The sequence below is a fragment of the Loa loa genome (assembly GCF_000183805.2).
Source record: "Loa loa unplaced genomic scaffold supercont3.55, whole genome shotgun sequence".
NCBI lineage: Eukaryota > Metazoa > Nematoda > Chromadorea > Rhabditida > Onchocercidae > Loa > Loa loa.
The window spans coordinates 157,456-170,045 of record NW_018108235.1 but is presented as its reverse complement, the minus strand read 5'-3'; the positions used below and the strand labels follow the sequence as shown (position 1 = coordinate 170,045).

The following is a 12,590-nucleotide window of genomic DNA, read 5'->3' as shown; positions in this document are numbered from 1 at the left end:
TTCTTTTTTTTTTTTTTTTTAAATGAAAAGACAGCTAAGGGTCTAATCTAAACTGCATCTTCCAACTAAGGAATTGGAATCTGTGTTCATTGCTTCATCCAATACAAATTTGTGAAAGGACAAATGCATTACAGTACCAACTAGCCAGCAATCCATAATTTTTCTGTTTAGGCTATCTATATACTTCCATGAATGATAAAATTTTAGTAGTATCCGTTAAACCACAAAATTTCAGCAAACTTTAAGCCAATGGAATTTTTTAAAAAACTACTTTTGGGACCAATTTCAAGTGAACATATAAATAGATCAAATAGCCTATCATTCACAACATGTATTTGCATGTTGTAGATGATGGGGAGGTACTTACCGTATCACTTATCCATCTCGTACAACGTATTGTAACATGAATATTTGATTTAACTACATTGCCTCGTTCATAGCGCGCTTTTTGACATAAATGGTCGGGTAATTTGTTTTCTATACTGCACTACAAAGTGACTGACCTTGACAAGGTCTATTTTGGATTATGTTCACATACTTCAAAGTTATTTTTCTGAACTGTGATATTCCAATAGATTCTCAAATCAGAAATGCATTTGGTGCTGAATGAATCTATTGACTGACTTTTTCTTAAAAGATGTATTTATTTTCTTGATGTAAGACGTGTAGGTAGGATGAAATTAAGCAATCCTGATTTAGAGCATATAAATTAAGTCATAAATTTGATTGAGAAGATTGTGGATAATGAATATCAAGAAAAATTACCTCTTACAGGGATGTACTATAGTAGCAAAGGTCATGACGAAGGCGTGGATGTTCCCGAAAATTTCGCACGATTTATCATATGCGCTTTGCGATTTCCTACGTGATCAGAATTACTTCGATTCGCTGATTATGAATTTTATCAAGGCACAGACTTGTGAACCTGGTATGTTTTGAAATTCCCTGAAATTTTACTGGATTTCCAGACATTACTGAAGTTTTTTTTTTTTAGCCAGCTATAACAAGCAATCACGGAGTGTTCACGGTTATTGTTGTAATCCGTATGAGTAAAAAAGGAAAAGGAATTTTTGATAAGCTAAACAATGTACAAAAATGAAATGATGTACAAAATGAAATTTTGAAATGTACATTGTTTATCAGTGGACACGACAGAGCCCTTCTCTGTCTCTTCAATTTGAGTTTATTTATGAAGTCTTTGAGCAAAGTTTCACGAAAAGTCAAGCAGAAAATATTTAGAATTCATAAGTTTGATAAAATTTCTGAATCAAATAGAATTATTTTTCAGTTTCTTGAAATGATGCTAATTTTTTGCCTTTTTGTGGTGGTGCAAATGGCTTGGCCTTGGCGTCCTTTTGAGGTCTTTTGAAAAACAGTGTTTTGTGGTTATATGAATAAGTTTGTGGGAAAAGAAGTGCATGGGACTTTCTTCTTCCCTCCTTCATTTTCAACTCCTCTGCAGAATTTCACATTACATTTTACATAAAATAATTTTTTTTTCGTTTTAACTGTTCCTTATTTTAATTTTTGAGATTGAATGCAGTAGTTGTTTTACAGTTCGATTAGCATGCGGTCGTGTGTTAGAGGAATGCCTTTCATTGAAGAATCGAGAATATGTGGTTAACAAGGGTTATTTGAAAAAGCTGGTTGCAACAGCCGAGAAACTGAACAAAAATCCGGAGCAACAACGAATGTCGCTGTCGATCATGGAAAGTTTATTCAAGCATTCAACTGCTACCACTTACAGGTATGTTAAGTGGGGAATAGAGAGAAAAAAAATTAAGAGAGGAATAATGAGGTGGAGATCTTTATGATATTCTACCATACATGAAATTAACTCCGATTGGTAGGTTTACAGTGGGTAAGTATGAGTGAAAAGAACAGTAAAAAAATGAATTTTTGAATTTGAATTTCTTATTAACTACTTCAAAATTTTCGTTCTCTTTCCTTTTTGAAGGATTTAATAATAATATATGGTTGCTTTTCAGCACGAAGTATGCTCTTTCAGGCTAATTGAGTATGGTGTTCTGGATCACATCCTGCTGACGTGTAAACGTGCTACTGATACGCCAATAACCTTACGGCATGCTGCTCTAGCACTTGCCAATCTGTCGTTGTACAGCTGTTCGGAAGCAAAGAAAAAAATTATTCAGAAGAAGGTATGTTTGATTTCACAATCACCAAATGGTTCATTTTTTTTGAACTATCAAGACAGGATTATGTATTTTATGGAGTTGTGCTGAATCATTTGTGATATATAAAGTTAATCATTTGTGATATATAAAGTTCGTGTTAGATTTCATGCTCATTTAAATTGATAATTTGTAGCTGAATTTAGTTCCTTCTTCATTGAGTAGTTATTTATGGAGTTATGCTCATCAGTACAGCATATCTTAACGGCTGCTTCAGTATGCCACTTCAGATGTATTTTTCTGAATGCGCCACAAATCGTTATCTTTAATCTTCTCTACACTTCATGACCAAATTTTTATCAGTGGTTGAGGGAGAATCACTTCTCGACCTGTCAGATTGAAATCAAAAATACTTTCCGTTTTTCATCTTCCTCCCTCTATGTGTTACATATGAGCATAATTTTGTGAAATGGTGTTTGAGGGCGGTATTTTACAGTACAAAGTTAATGGGAAGCGGTTGTTAGCTAGGTTTATGAGGAATATGGGAAGGATTCAGCTATTGCTTTATCTTCTATCTCCATCCCTGTACTTTTGTTAATTTTAACCCAGCTCTCATACTATTTATTGGTTTATCCACAAAAAGCTTTGGTGCAAACAAATGGTTTGCACCAAAGCTTCATCAGACAGTAATCGATTCATTCAGACTGTATGAATCACGTTAAAGGGTGTCGTTTTTACTGCAGCACTATTTGTTCTTTCGAAAAAAATGTCGATTTAGATTTTTCTTAACGAGATTTAAATTTAATTCTTCAATTAGTCTGTGAAAAATCTAAATGAGAAAATCTAGATAGCAAGTTTGCCATTTATTATTGTTAGAGAAATAATGAGCTTACTTTTTCTGGAATTCTTTTTGCATTAAATCGTGATCAGTAGTAGTTGGTTTTTTTATCTAATTTATGTGATCAGTAATAGCTGATTTTTGTATCCAATTGATAATTTTGAAAAAAAGAACTGAAACTGATTGAAACCTGAGAACAAGGATGAAGCGATAAAAGTATTCAAATGTGATAGTTACAGGTACCGGACTGGCTGTTCTTGCTAGCATCACAACCAGACGATATAACACGTTACTACGCATGCCTAGCAATTTGTATGCTTGGAAGTACGAAAGAAATGGAAGCAGCAGTGAATAAATCGGGTACTTTAGCTTTGGTAGAACCATTCCTACTTGCTCATCAAGCAATTACTTTTGCTGGTGATCATTACAAGCATTCACAAGGACGACCAAAGGAATGGCTTGAAAGGTTACTATTACTTCTCATTACCTAAGATCTGTGGCAATCGGGGTCAGGAGAATATGTAGCGTCATCACTGTTGGGTTTCGAAGAATAAGAACGTAAATTCAGGACATCTTCCGAAGCACGAGTAGTGTTCTGTTGCTAAAAAATGTTGGTGACGATAAATTAGCTTTGTTAATATTACGAGCGGTTTCTGCGAGTACTATTTTCTTTATAAATTTTGTGCCTTTCCAACTTTGATTCATTCGTTACCAGTCTCTATACCTATGCAGTCTCACTTAGACAATTGCTTATGTGAACTCATTGTAATTACCAACGATATTCTTATAATCGAAATATTCTTATAACTTAAATCAACAGATGGAATATCAATTCAATCGATGAAAAAAAAGGAAATTAGTCACTTCAGTCAATGAACTGATATTTCATTTATTGATTCGAAGAATAATAATCATATTATGAATCATATTGTAATAGTTTGTTGTAATTGCTGTTGGATTTTTAATTGTTGCCATATCTGACCCGCTAATATTCATATTTTCCGCTTAATCTGTAAATTAATAAACTAATCTTTTTACTGTATTCATCCAGTAAAACTGATCTTTTGACTGCTATTCTGGGAACCGAAATCCTGGTTTCAAGATTTAAAACTTCATAACCTCGTTTAGTTATAATGAAATGATGAATTTGCATATTTCAAATAACTTGGATCTTAATAAAACATATGCTGAGAGGCGCTGTATACTAATATTAATTTGTACAAGAAAAAGAAAGGGGATGGAAGGATGACAGAAATATCACTACTAAGCATATTATTAATTAAGCCTCCGTCAAGGTCATACAGCTTAGAAATTGTTTTTTACATTTATTATCCAGAATTTTAGAATCGTTATTTTTTTTACTGTGTGTGGCACAGTTGATCGAAGGATTTCTACTTCAGGTTGTTGCCAATGCTCAAGTCGAAATGTCGCGAAGCACGTAGTATTGCTGCATTTCACTTTACAATGGAAGCAACAATAAAGAAAGATCAGCAAAAACTTGAAGTTTTTCAAGTAGGTTGTTCAGTTTTCAAAATAAGTTCAGCAAAGAAGTCGTGAAATGACGCTTTGTTACTCGCCCGAAAAATTGTCGCGATTTTCCCACAGCTTTTTTCTTTGAAGGCTGAAGGAAATCTTTGGCAGTGAACCGAAAAAATAGAACGTAATCTGGTACTCTTCGAAATCGTTCTAGGGATTTTGAAAGAATTCCTCTTCTCTGCAAAAGAAGGGTTTTTTGAAGGGAAAAATTCTTGTTGATTTATTTTAAAAAGAAAAAAATATTTGCTGCATTGTATGTTGCCAACAGTAGCCTTATTAAGAGATAAGAGTGAATCGATACAAATATGGTGTAACTTTTTATCACAATTACCACATAAACCTTAATTCCAGCATCCATATCTCGAATGTTCGTTTTTGTGAGAATTAGTTCATGAAAGGTGTCTATGTTGGATGTGAAATTAGATGTATATTTTTCTAGAATTGCATAATTACATCGTTGGAATAAATTGTTAAAAAGGAAAAGCTGCTTAGATTGAGTTCTCGCTTCGATATATATGGTCTTATGTGAAGGGCATTAGGAGGCGGAATTCTTTGTTGGATTAATTAGAAGCCTTGGATTTCCGGAGATCTTTGCCACAAAATCATAAATTTTTAAGAGTGTCTTCACCAGAAGACAGTAAAGCTAGCCAGATTTTAGTGTTTAAGTAATTCTTTTCTCTTCTTGAATTGTATTTTTCTCTCTGCCTTAGTTAATTTTCAGAAGCTTTTAGATTAGCTGTTGAATTCGGAAAACTTTCATGGATTTTCTTAGATAAAGAGAGGTAGGGTGCACTTTGAATTCTTAATTTTTCAAATAGACTATTAAAGTCAAAAAACCTTGGAATTTCGATTTAAACAGTGCATCAAGTCACTGTTCTATTTGATTTAAATTTTGCTTAACAAATTTTCCTCGCTACTTTGGCAAAAATACTTTTTTTTTATGATTTTAAATGCTAAGAAATCCCGCGTCCTTTTTTCAGTGATTGTGTCAGTGCATTGCAGTGACGATGCGGAAAATAGTGTCAATGTTAAATGGTGTATGGTTTTTTTGGGAGACTTGTTTGTTATGTAGAAATGCAACATAAATGCATAGACACTCCACGCATCCATTTACTATCAGCATCTTATTGCAGCTTAACAGATCTAATTTTCCATCGTTTTTTCCTGGCTGGCAGTAGTTGTGATCTGTGAGATGTTCTTATGGATAGTCTTATCTTTTTCAGTTACTTTGTATCTTCACGACTCCAGCCTACTCTTTGGATTTGAATTGCAGAGTTGCTGCTTATAGTCTCCTTTTTGTTTGTCTTAAATTCTTGATTTTCGTATTCTGCTTTACAAGCTGCAGTTAATTTGGCTTAAACTTGTTGCTGTACAGTTCCTCAAAATGAGGCTATTCTACAAAATTATGCAGCTAAGACGTTCTTGCACATAATGATGTTTTGCAAGGTCATGTGGTGATGAATTTGTTGAGGTATTGTGAGATATTCAAGCTTTTCAAATTTAAATTCATATTTGTTGCATGTGAAATGCATATATTTCTACATGCCGTTGGAGTATCTATGAAAATATATTTATGAATATAATAAGAATGAAAAACTTCAGTTCTGCTTATTATTTTTGTAAAAGGGATGAGAAAAATAATGTATATATTTAAATTGAAAACTTAAAGTTGAATTGTTTGCGATTAAGTGAAATTGGATAGAAGCAGATTTAAAAGGAATATATCTCAATAAATTGCAGGAAATAGGAGCAATAGTGGCACTGAAAGAAATTGCATCAAGTCCAGACGAAGTGGCTGCGAAGTTCGCAAGCGAAGCTTTAACTGTGATAGGTGAAGAAGTACCCTACAAACTTACTCAACAAGTGCCATGCTGGACAATTGCCGATGTGCAGTACTGGGTGAAAAAGGTTGGTTTGACGGTATTGGACTCCCGATGTTCTGTTGGTTCATTTTATACTACTTCTTTATAATATCTGTTTCTTGTTATCGCTAACTTCCTTTTCAAATAGTATATCAGTAGCTATCTTTGTCCTTTTTTTCTTTTGATGCAAAGGATTTTACCTTTCTTTGGATGAGGAAAGTATGAGAATAGCTTCGTATGAAAATTCGAAATCCTAAGTTTTGAAACGAAATATTCATCTAAAATACTTTTGACTCGATAGAATGCATAAGTATTGGAAGAGAAGTGCAGTGTCACTTCTAAGGAATCTTTGTTTTATAGCATTTATTTTCGCTCTAACAAACAAAAAGTTGGGTATTTAGTTTAAAGCTCCCATGTTTTTTGTTTTTCTGATGTCCCTTTTCTTACTTAAAGTAAACACTTCTGGAAAAGAAAATTCTGAGATCGAACATGAAATGTTTCTTTATAAGGAGGACTTTGTTCATACAGCAATGATTGGAAATTTGTATTCTTAAATTTCTAGTCAATTACCAAGCCAAAAATCCTTATCATATTAACATATACGTAAATTTATGCAGATTGGCTTTGAATCCTATGCAGATGCATTTGCGAAGCATATGGTCGATGGTGATTTGCTGTTGTTACTAACTGAAAAAGAACTTGAACAAGATCTTCAGATGTCTTCAGCCCTTCTTAGAAAACGTTTCATCCGTGAACTGGAAAGCCTTAAAGCAAGTTTTTCTTTCGGAAATGTGGTTTTAATTCATAGGTTTTATTTCATAGATAAATTTTTAATTCATAGATAAGATTTTAATTCATAGATAAATCTATCTGCTGAATAATTTTGCTTATATTAGTAACTGGATTAAATGTCAGTCTGTTGGTCAGAAATGAAATGATTAAATTCCTAATTCGATGAAGATTTGATCATTAATCGGTACGTGTTTCATAAATTTGTGGTACTTTCAGATCGCAGCTGACTACGGAAGTGTGGACGAAAGTCAGTTAGATCAGTTCTTGATGTCGTTAAGTCCTGAATTATCAGTTTATACATATCAGATGCTTGGTATGGGACTAAATCGTAGTTTGCTGCCCTCTTTAACTGACGAGATGATGAAAACTGTGTGCGGCATGCATAATCCTATCCATAGGCTCAAACTACGGCAAGCATTGCAAGGTAAGATTTAAAATATCTCTCTCTCTCAATTTGGTACAATCGAATGATTATACCAAATTGAAATTTTATTGCAAATTCTTTTTAATAAAATCATGATAAAGTTTACGACGCATTACTTCATGGATTGTAAGAATTGTAGACAGCAAACATATCGATGACATTGAAGTTGCGATACTGAGTAAGCAAATTGATGTATTCATAAGTTATCGACGTAGTACGGGTAATCAACTGGCGAGCCTTATCAAAGTTTTACTTCAGCTTAGAGGATATAAGGTTAATATTTGTTTTCGTTTTTTTTTTTTTTTGTATGTAACTTGTGCGCGAATTCTCTTCATCAAGAATTCCATCTATTAAATATGTTTTCCTGTGCTATCGAAAACATATCACAGTTTGCCGAAATATGCACTCTTTTTCTCAAGCTGTAGTTGACAAAAATAATTTTTACACACACCTACAAAATGCATGGTTTTTACATATCTACAAAATACACGACTTATCCAATTCTTTATCTATGTTTTTATTGGATATCGTTTTGGTTTTTATCGACGATGATGATTTTCTTTTTTAAATTTCGAGTGAGATTTTTTATTTCTTTAAATAGTGCTTTATTATATTTTATTATATCCTTTCATCTCTGTTGTCGTGATATATTATGATTCTTATACACTCACGGTTGCAGGTATTCATTGATGTTGATAAACTGTATGCTGGTAAATTTGATTCATCATTGTTGAAAAATATCCAGGCGGCGAAGCACTTCATTCTTGTGTTAACACCAAATTCCTTGGATAGGTTATTCAATGATCATAACTGTGAAGACTGGATACATAAAGAGGTTATTGGAGGTTTTATGTAGTGACTGAGGATAGGAAGAAGAATTAGAATTATGCAGAAATATTCATTTAGTTTTGTTTTAATTCACATATTTCTTTTGTAACGTTCGTAATTGGTTTTTGTTTCTTCAGTAAAATGTTCTGAGCTTTTAAATTTTTCTTCAGTTAATAATTCTAAAATTTCTAAAATTTCAACTAATAATTCTAAAATTTAAGCAATAGTTTTGAAGAGATTAGGGACTACAATTATTGGGAAAATGGAATTGCATGGTTGAGATTTTGCGAGCAGATCGTAGCTAATGATTTGTGTTCCAGCTACGATGCGCTTTTGATCATCATAAAAATGTTATACCGATTTTTGATCAGCATTTTGATTTCCCCGCCGATACTGATTTGCCAGCTGATATACGACACATAACGCGTTACAATGGTGTACGTTGGGTACATGATTATCAAGAAGCTTGTATGGATAAAGTGGAACGTTTTATCAAAGGTGAACTGAACCGGACACCAAGTATTGGTCAGCATCAGGTATATTTTGTTAACAAATTTTTTGGTCATATCATGTGATAAAGCACGTAAGATTGAAAATACCGGTTGGTTTCATAGAATTGCCTATTTTTTTTAGAATGGTTGGTTTCATAGAAATTGCCTATTTTTTTTAGAATTGAGGAAAATAATCTTTGGAAGTTTAAACTAGTTAATAGTAGTGTTTTAATATTATAGCAATATTCGTATAACGTGTCTTTTGACTAGTAAACACCGGATTTTGTGAATGTTGTTGATTTTTGAAAGAACTGTGTATCGGTTATGGTATTTGTTTTAATTATAAGCTTTGTTCAGACATCGGGCGCATCAAGTGCAAGTAGCGGAACTCAGCAACGTAAAGTGTCTGCGCGATGGTCAATCGCGAAAACAAGCCAAAAATGTTCGGTAACAAGGCAACAGCACAGTGAACTGCCAAACAACCATTGTATGGTAATCTTTCCTGAAATGTTTTTGTTAGGATTTGCTTACATGTTAGCAAAATAGCGAACATTGCCAACATAAGTTGTTATTGATACTATCAATTATATGCAAAATCCACTGATAGTAGATTCTGCTTAATGGTTTATGTTAGCACTGGATTAGATTTCTTTTTTCCACTTTCTAGTTAGTAATAACTTTCACTTTACAGCGATCTTCGAGGTTTTGTATGGTCATATTCTTACGATTTCAATTAATATTTGATATATGAGAAGCACATTAAGCTTAATTCATCTACGTCTCGTTGAATTTGATTCATTCTGTATCACACTTTTTGGAACTTTGTACTTCTACCTGCTCTGTAAAAAGTTTCAAAAATTACTGAGTTGTTTTCAGTCACCTCGGCCGCCGCTGAGAAGCAGCGCAACAAGCAGCATCAGCCGTTCATGATTGATGCATATTTTCCTCCAAGTAGTTGTCTTATACATTACTGAATGAATGAAGGGCGGCGTAGAATTTTCTACGGGTTTTTGTTTTGATTCCGATGTACCTGATTCAATATTGGTTTTTCAGTTCAGTTCACTTGGTGAAAACATAAATACATGGGGTTATTGCTGAAATAGAACTAATTTTGATTCTCTTAAGAAATGCATAAAGAATTGCCAGACTGTCTTTGTTGTCAGCGAAATCTCCTTGAAAAGAAATTCAGGATACTGCCTTTACAGGCCCAATGATTGAGCCTATGAACCCACTATATGATGGGGGTTTCAATTCTTAGGCGTCCAACTTTATGGATAGTCACTTAATATGGATTATGTTGTTAGTTTTAGTCATCTAAAGACGAAATTATTCACACTGAGCGAAAGTTTTCGCACACTTCATAGTTAATTCTCGAAAAATCCTGAAAACTAATATGGTTAGGGTTCTGAGGATTTGGATCCCTAAAATTTGGAATTCATGCTTTCAGGTTGTTTCACCTTTACCAAGTGGAAATACCTCGTATTAAAATCAAATGCATAGTATTGTGCTAAGTGAATTAATTTATGCGGGGACAAATTAGGTATGTCAAACATTACTTTATCATTTATTTCCCGTCCTCTTTGCAACTGATTGAAATGTTGCATATCGTGTCAACTAAACTGGGAGGAGCTTATTCGAAGAACTGCTCAATGTTATCGCTCAATCAGCTGAACCTGTTTGTTGTGTAATAGGATCAAAAAAGAAAAAGATTTCTCAGTAATCGGACAAGAATATGAAAAGAAATAACAAATTATGGTGAAATATCCGATGCCATTTGATGTGGAAACTATATCAGTAATTATATGGTCACATATCACTTTGTTAAAATTCTGCATAAGCCAGATTCACCCGAAAATACGTGAGTTGCAAGCAGGCAACCTCACTTGCATACCAGATGAAAAATATGGTTACAAGGACTCTCTTACTAATTCTTTGCTTGTATATTGCATTTAAATTGTGATACGTAGAGTTTAGTCCATATTGTGATATGTCTCTGCCAAAATGCGTTTCTTAATTTATAAATTTGTTGTAAGTTTTCTTATGTTCAGCAATATTATCTTTCGAATTATGTTGTTGCTTCTACAAATATTCATATCTGTTTTTGCTGGATTAATTTGGAGGTCGGGTTTTAGAATAAATTTTAGCTCTCAACGCAACTGATTTTCGGTGGGTAATCAAATTAAGTGCTAGTCGCCCATATCCCAGTTGAAACTGTTTCATCATTAATTTGTGATTATGTACATTATGTCGAATATTTTGTGGGTTTCATTTTTTTCACTCTGTGATGTTATATCCCTAATAAGTAATATTTGAATAAATATTCTTTCAAGTAAGACCGGATAATCTTATTTCGATGTACTGAAACCTGACCCATATCAAGTTCAGCAAACGTACTACTTCGTACTGAATGTTTTAGACTTAGTTCAAAGCCACTAATTAAAATCCTGCTCTACGCTCATTTGCCTATTTGCAAATCTGCGCGTAAATGCACCCACTAGCCTATCTGTCCTTCGGTGTATTCATCCATGTTTCTTTCTGTGACGATGATAATATTCCGTAAGTCCTGTTGTGTATCGGTTTGTTAAACAGCATTCTCATTTCACAGTTGGACGATATCATAGCATGTTCGGATTGTTTGTGAAGGTGTTGGTAGGGTGGTTATGATGTTTGTTTTGTGAGATTTTGTCGATTTCAGATTGGACTATAAGGTGAGTGGATGAAGTATTCTGAATGGAGTATATTCAGAAAGTACTGTTCAGGGAGAGTCTCAAACGACCATTCGTTATTTCGAAGAAAAATTTGCATCTAAGGATACATTTATCTGAACACTATCAACAACCGCTTTTGCGGTGCCAACGTTGTGTTAATAGTAACAGCGGTTAGTACTTTTTATTCTCTATGGAGGTGTTGGTGTGTGGAAGGGAAAGGAACTAGGTCGCCGTGATCTGTGGATCTTATAGGAATTTGTACGAGTGATGAGGATCAGTCTTGATAAAAGCAATACTTTATGTTAAAAGTATCGGAATTATTCCATTTTGTAGATACTACCAGTATACAACAAATAGATATCCATCATTAAAATGTGATAATTCAGTTACTTTGCCGGCTTAGTATTCAAAGACTTTCAGTTCCACATGAACCAGAAGAGCAGACTACTATTGCGAAGATGGCAGTAAAGACGTATCAAAGATTGACTCCTCTGAAACATATACTTTATCGACCAGATAGTTATATTGGTCCTGCTTTTTTATCTGACGAGCAAGTTTGTATTTCTTATTTTGCATTTATTACAGGTAATTCGATGGAGGTTTATTGGAAAGAGTTTTTGAATGTTAGATTTTTTAAGAAATTTGTTAAGATTTCTTTGCAGTTCATATATTATTCATTTGTCTTTAGTCGATTTATGTTTACGATGCTATGATGAAGCGAATATTAAGAAAAGAAGCACGAATTGTGCCTGGCTTATTGAAAATTTTTGATGAAATTCTGGTTAATGCGGCTGATAACAAGAGGCGAGATCCACAAATGACAATTATAGCCGTTAGTATTGATAGGTTGGTCGTGTTTTTCAGCAAACTGTTAATATATATATATATATATATATATATATATATAATATATATATATATATATATATATATATATATATATATATATATATATATATATATATATATATATATATAT

At 33.3% G+C, this 12,590-nt stretch overlaps 2 protein-coding genes across 2 annotated transcripts in view; both read left to right on the top strand.

Annotated features, from left to right (window-relative positions):
- The first annotated feature begins 766 nt into the window (after positions 1-766).
- On the top strand, positions 767-10,111 carry LOAG_08461 (toll and interleukin 1 receptor domain-containing protein). The gene is made up of 13 exons (XM_003143992.2): positions 767-928; positions 1,558-1,747; positions 2,009-2,159; positions 3,210-3,436; positions 4,371-4,482; positions 6,247-6,414; positions 6,986-7,138; positions 7,377-7,584; positions 7,724-7,857; positions 8,264-8,419; positions 8,733-8,948; positions 9,261-9,395; positions 9,780-10,111. The coding sequence occupies exons 1-13, from the start codon at positions 799-801 to the stop codon at positions 9,831-9,833; spliced, it is 2,034 nt and encodes a 677-aa protein (XP_003144040.1). The 5' UTR covers positions 767-798; the 3' UTR covers positions 9,834-10,111.
- Positions 10,112-11,633: 1,522 nt separating this feature from the next.
- LOAG_17267 (DNA topoisomerase 2) overlaps positions 11,634-12,590 on the top strand; it is a gene marked incomplete at both ends in the record, with an annotated part of 10,535 nt that continues 9,578 nt past the window's right edge. The window contains 3 exons of the mRNA XM_020449927.1: positions 11,634-11,781; positions 12,032-12,165; positions 12,300-12,457. Coding sequence (XP_020306477.1) covers positions 11,634-11,781; positions 12,032-12,165; positions 12,300-12,457 — 440 coding nt within the window. The remainder of the gene's footprint in view (positions 11,782-12,031; positions 12,166-12,299; positions 12,458-12,590) is intronic.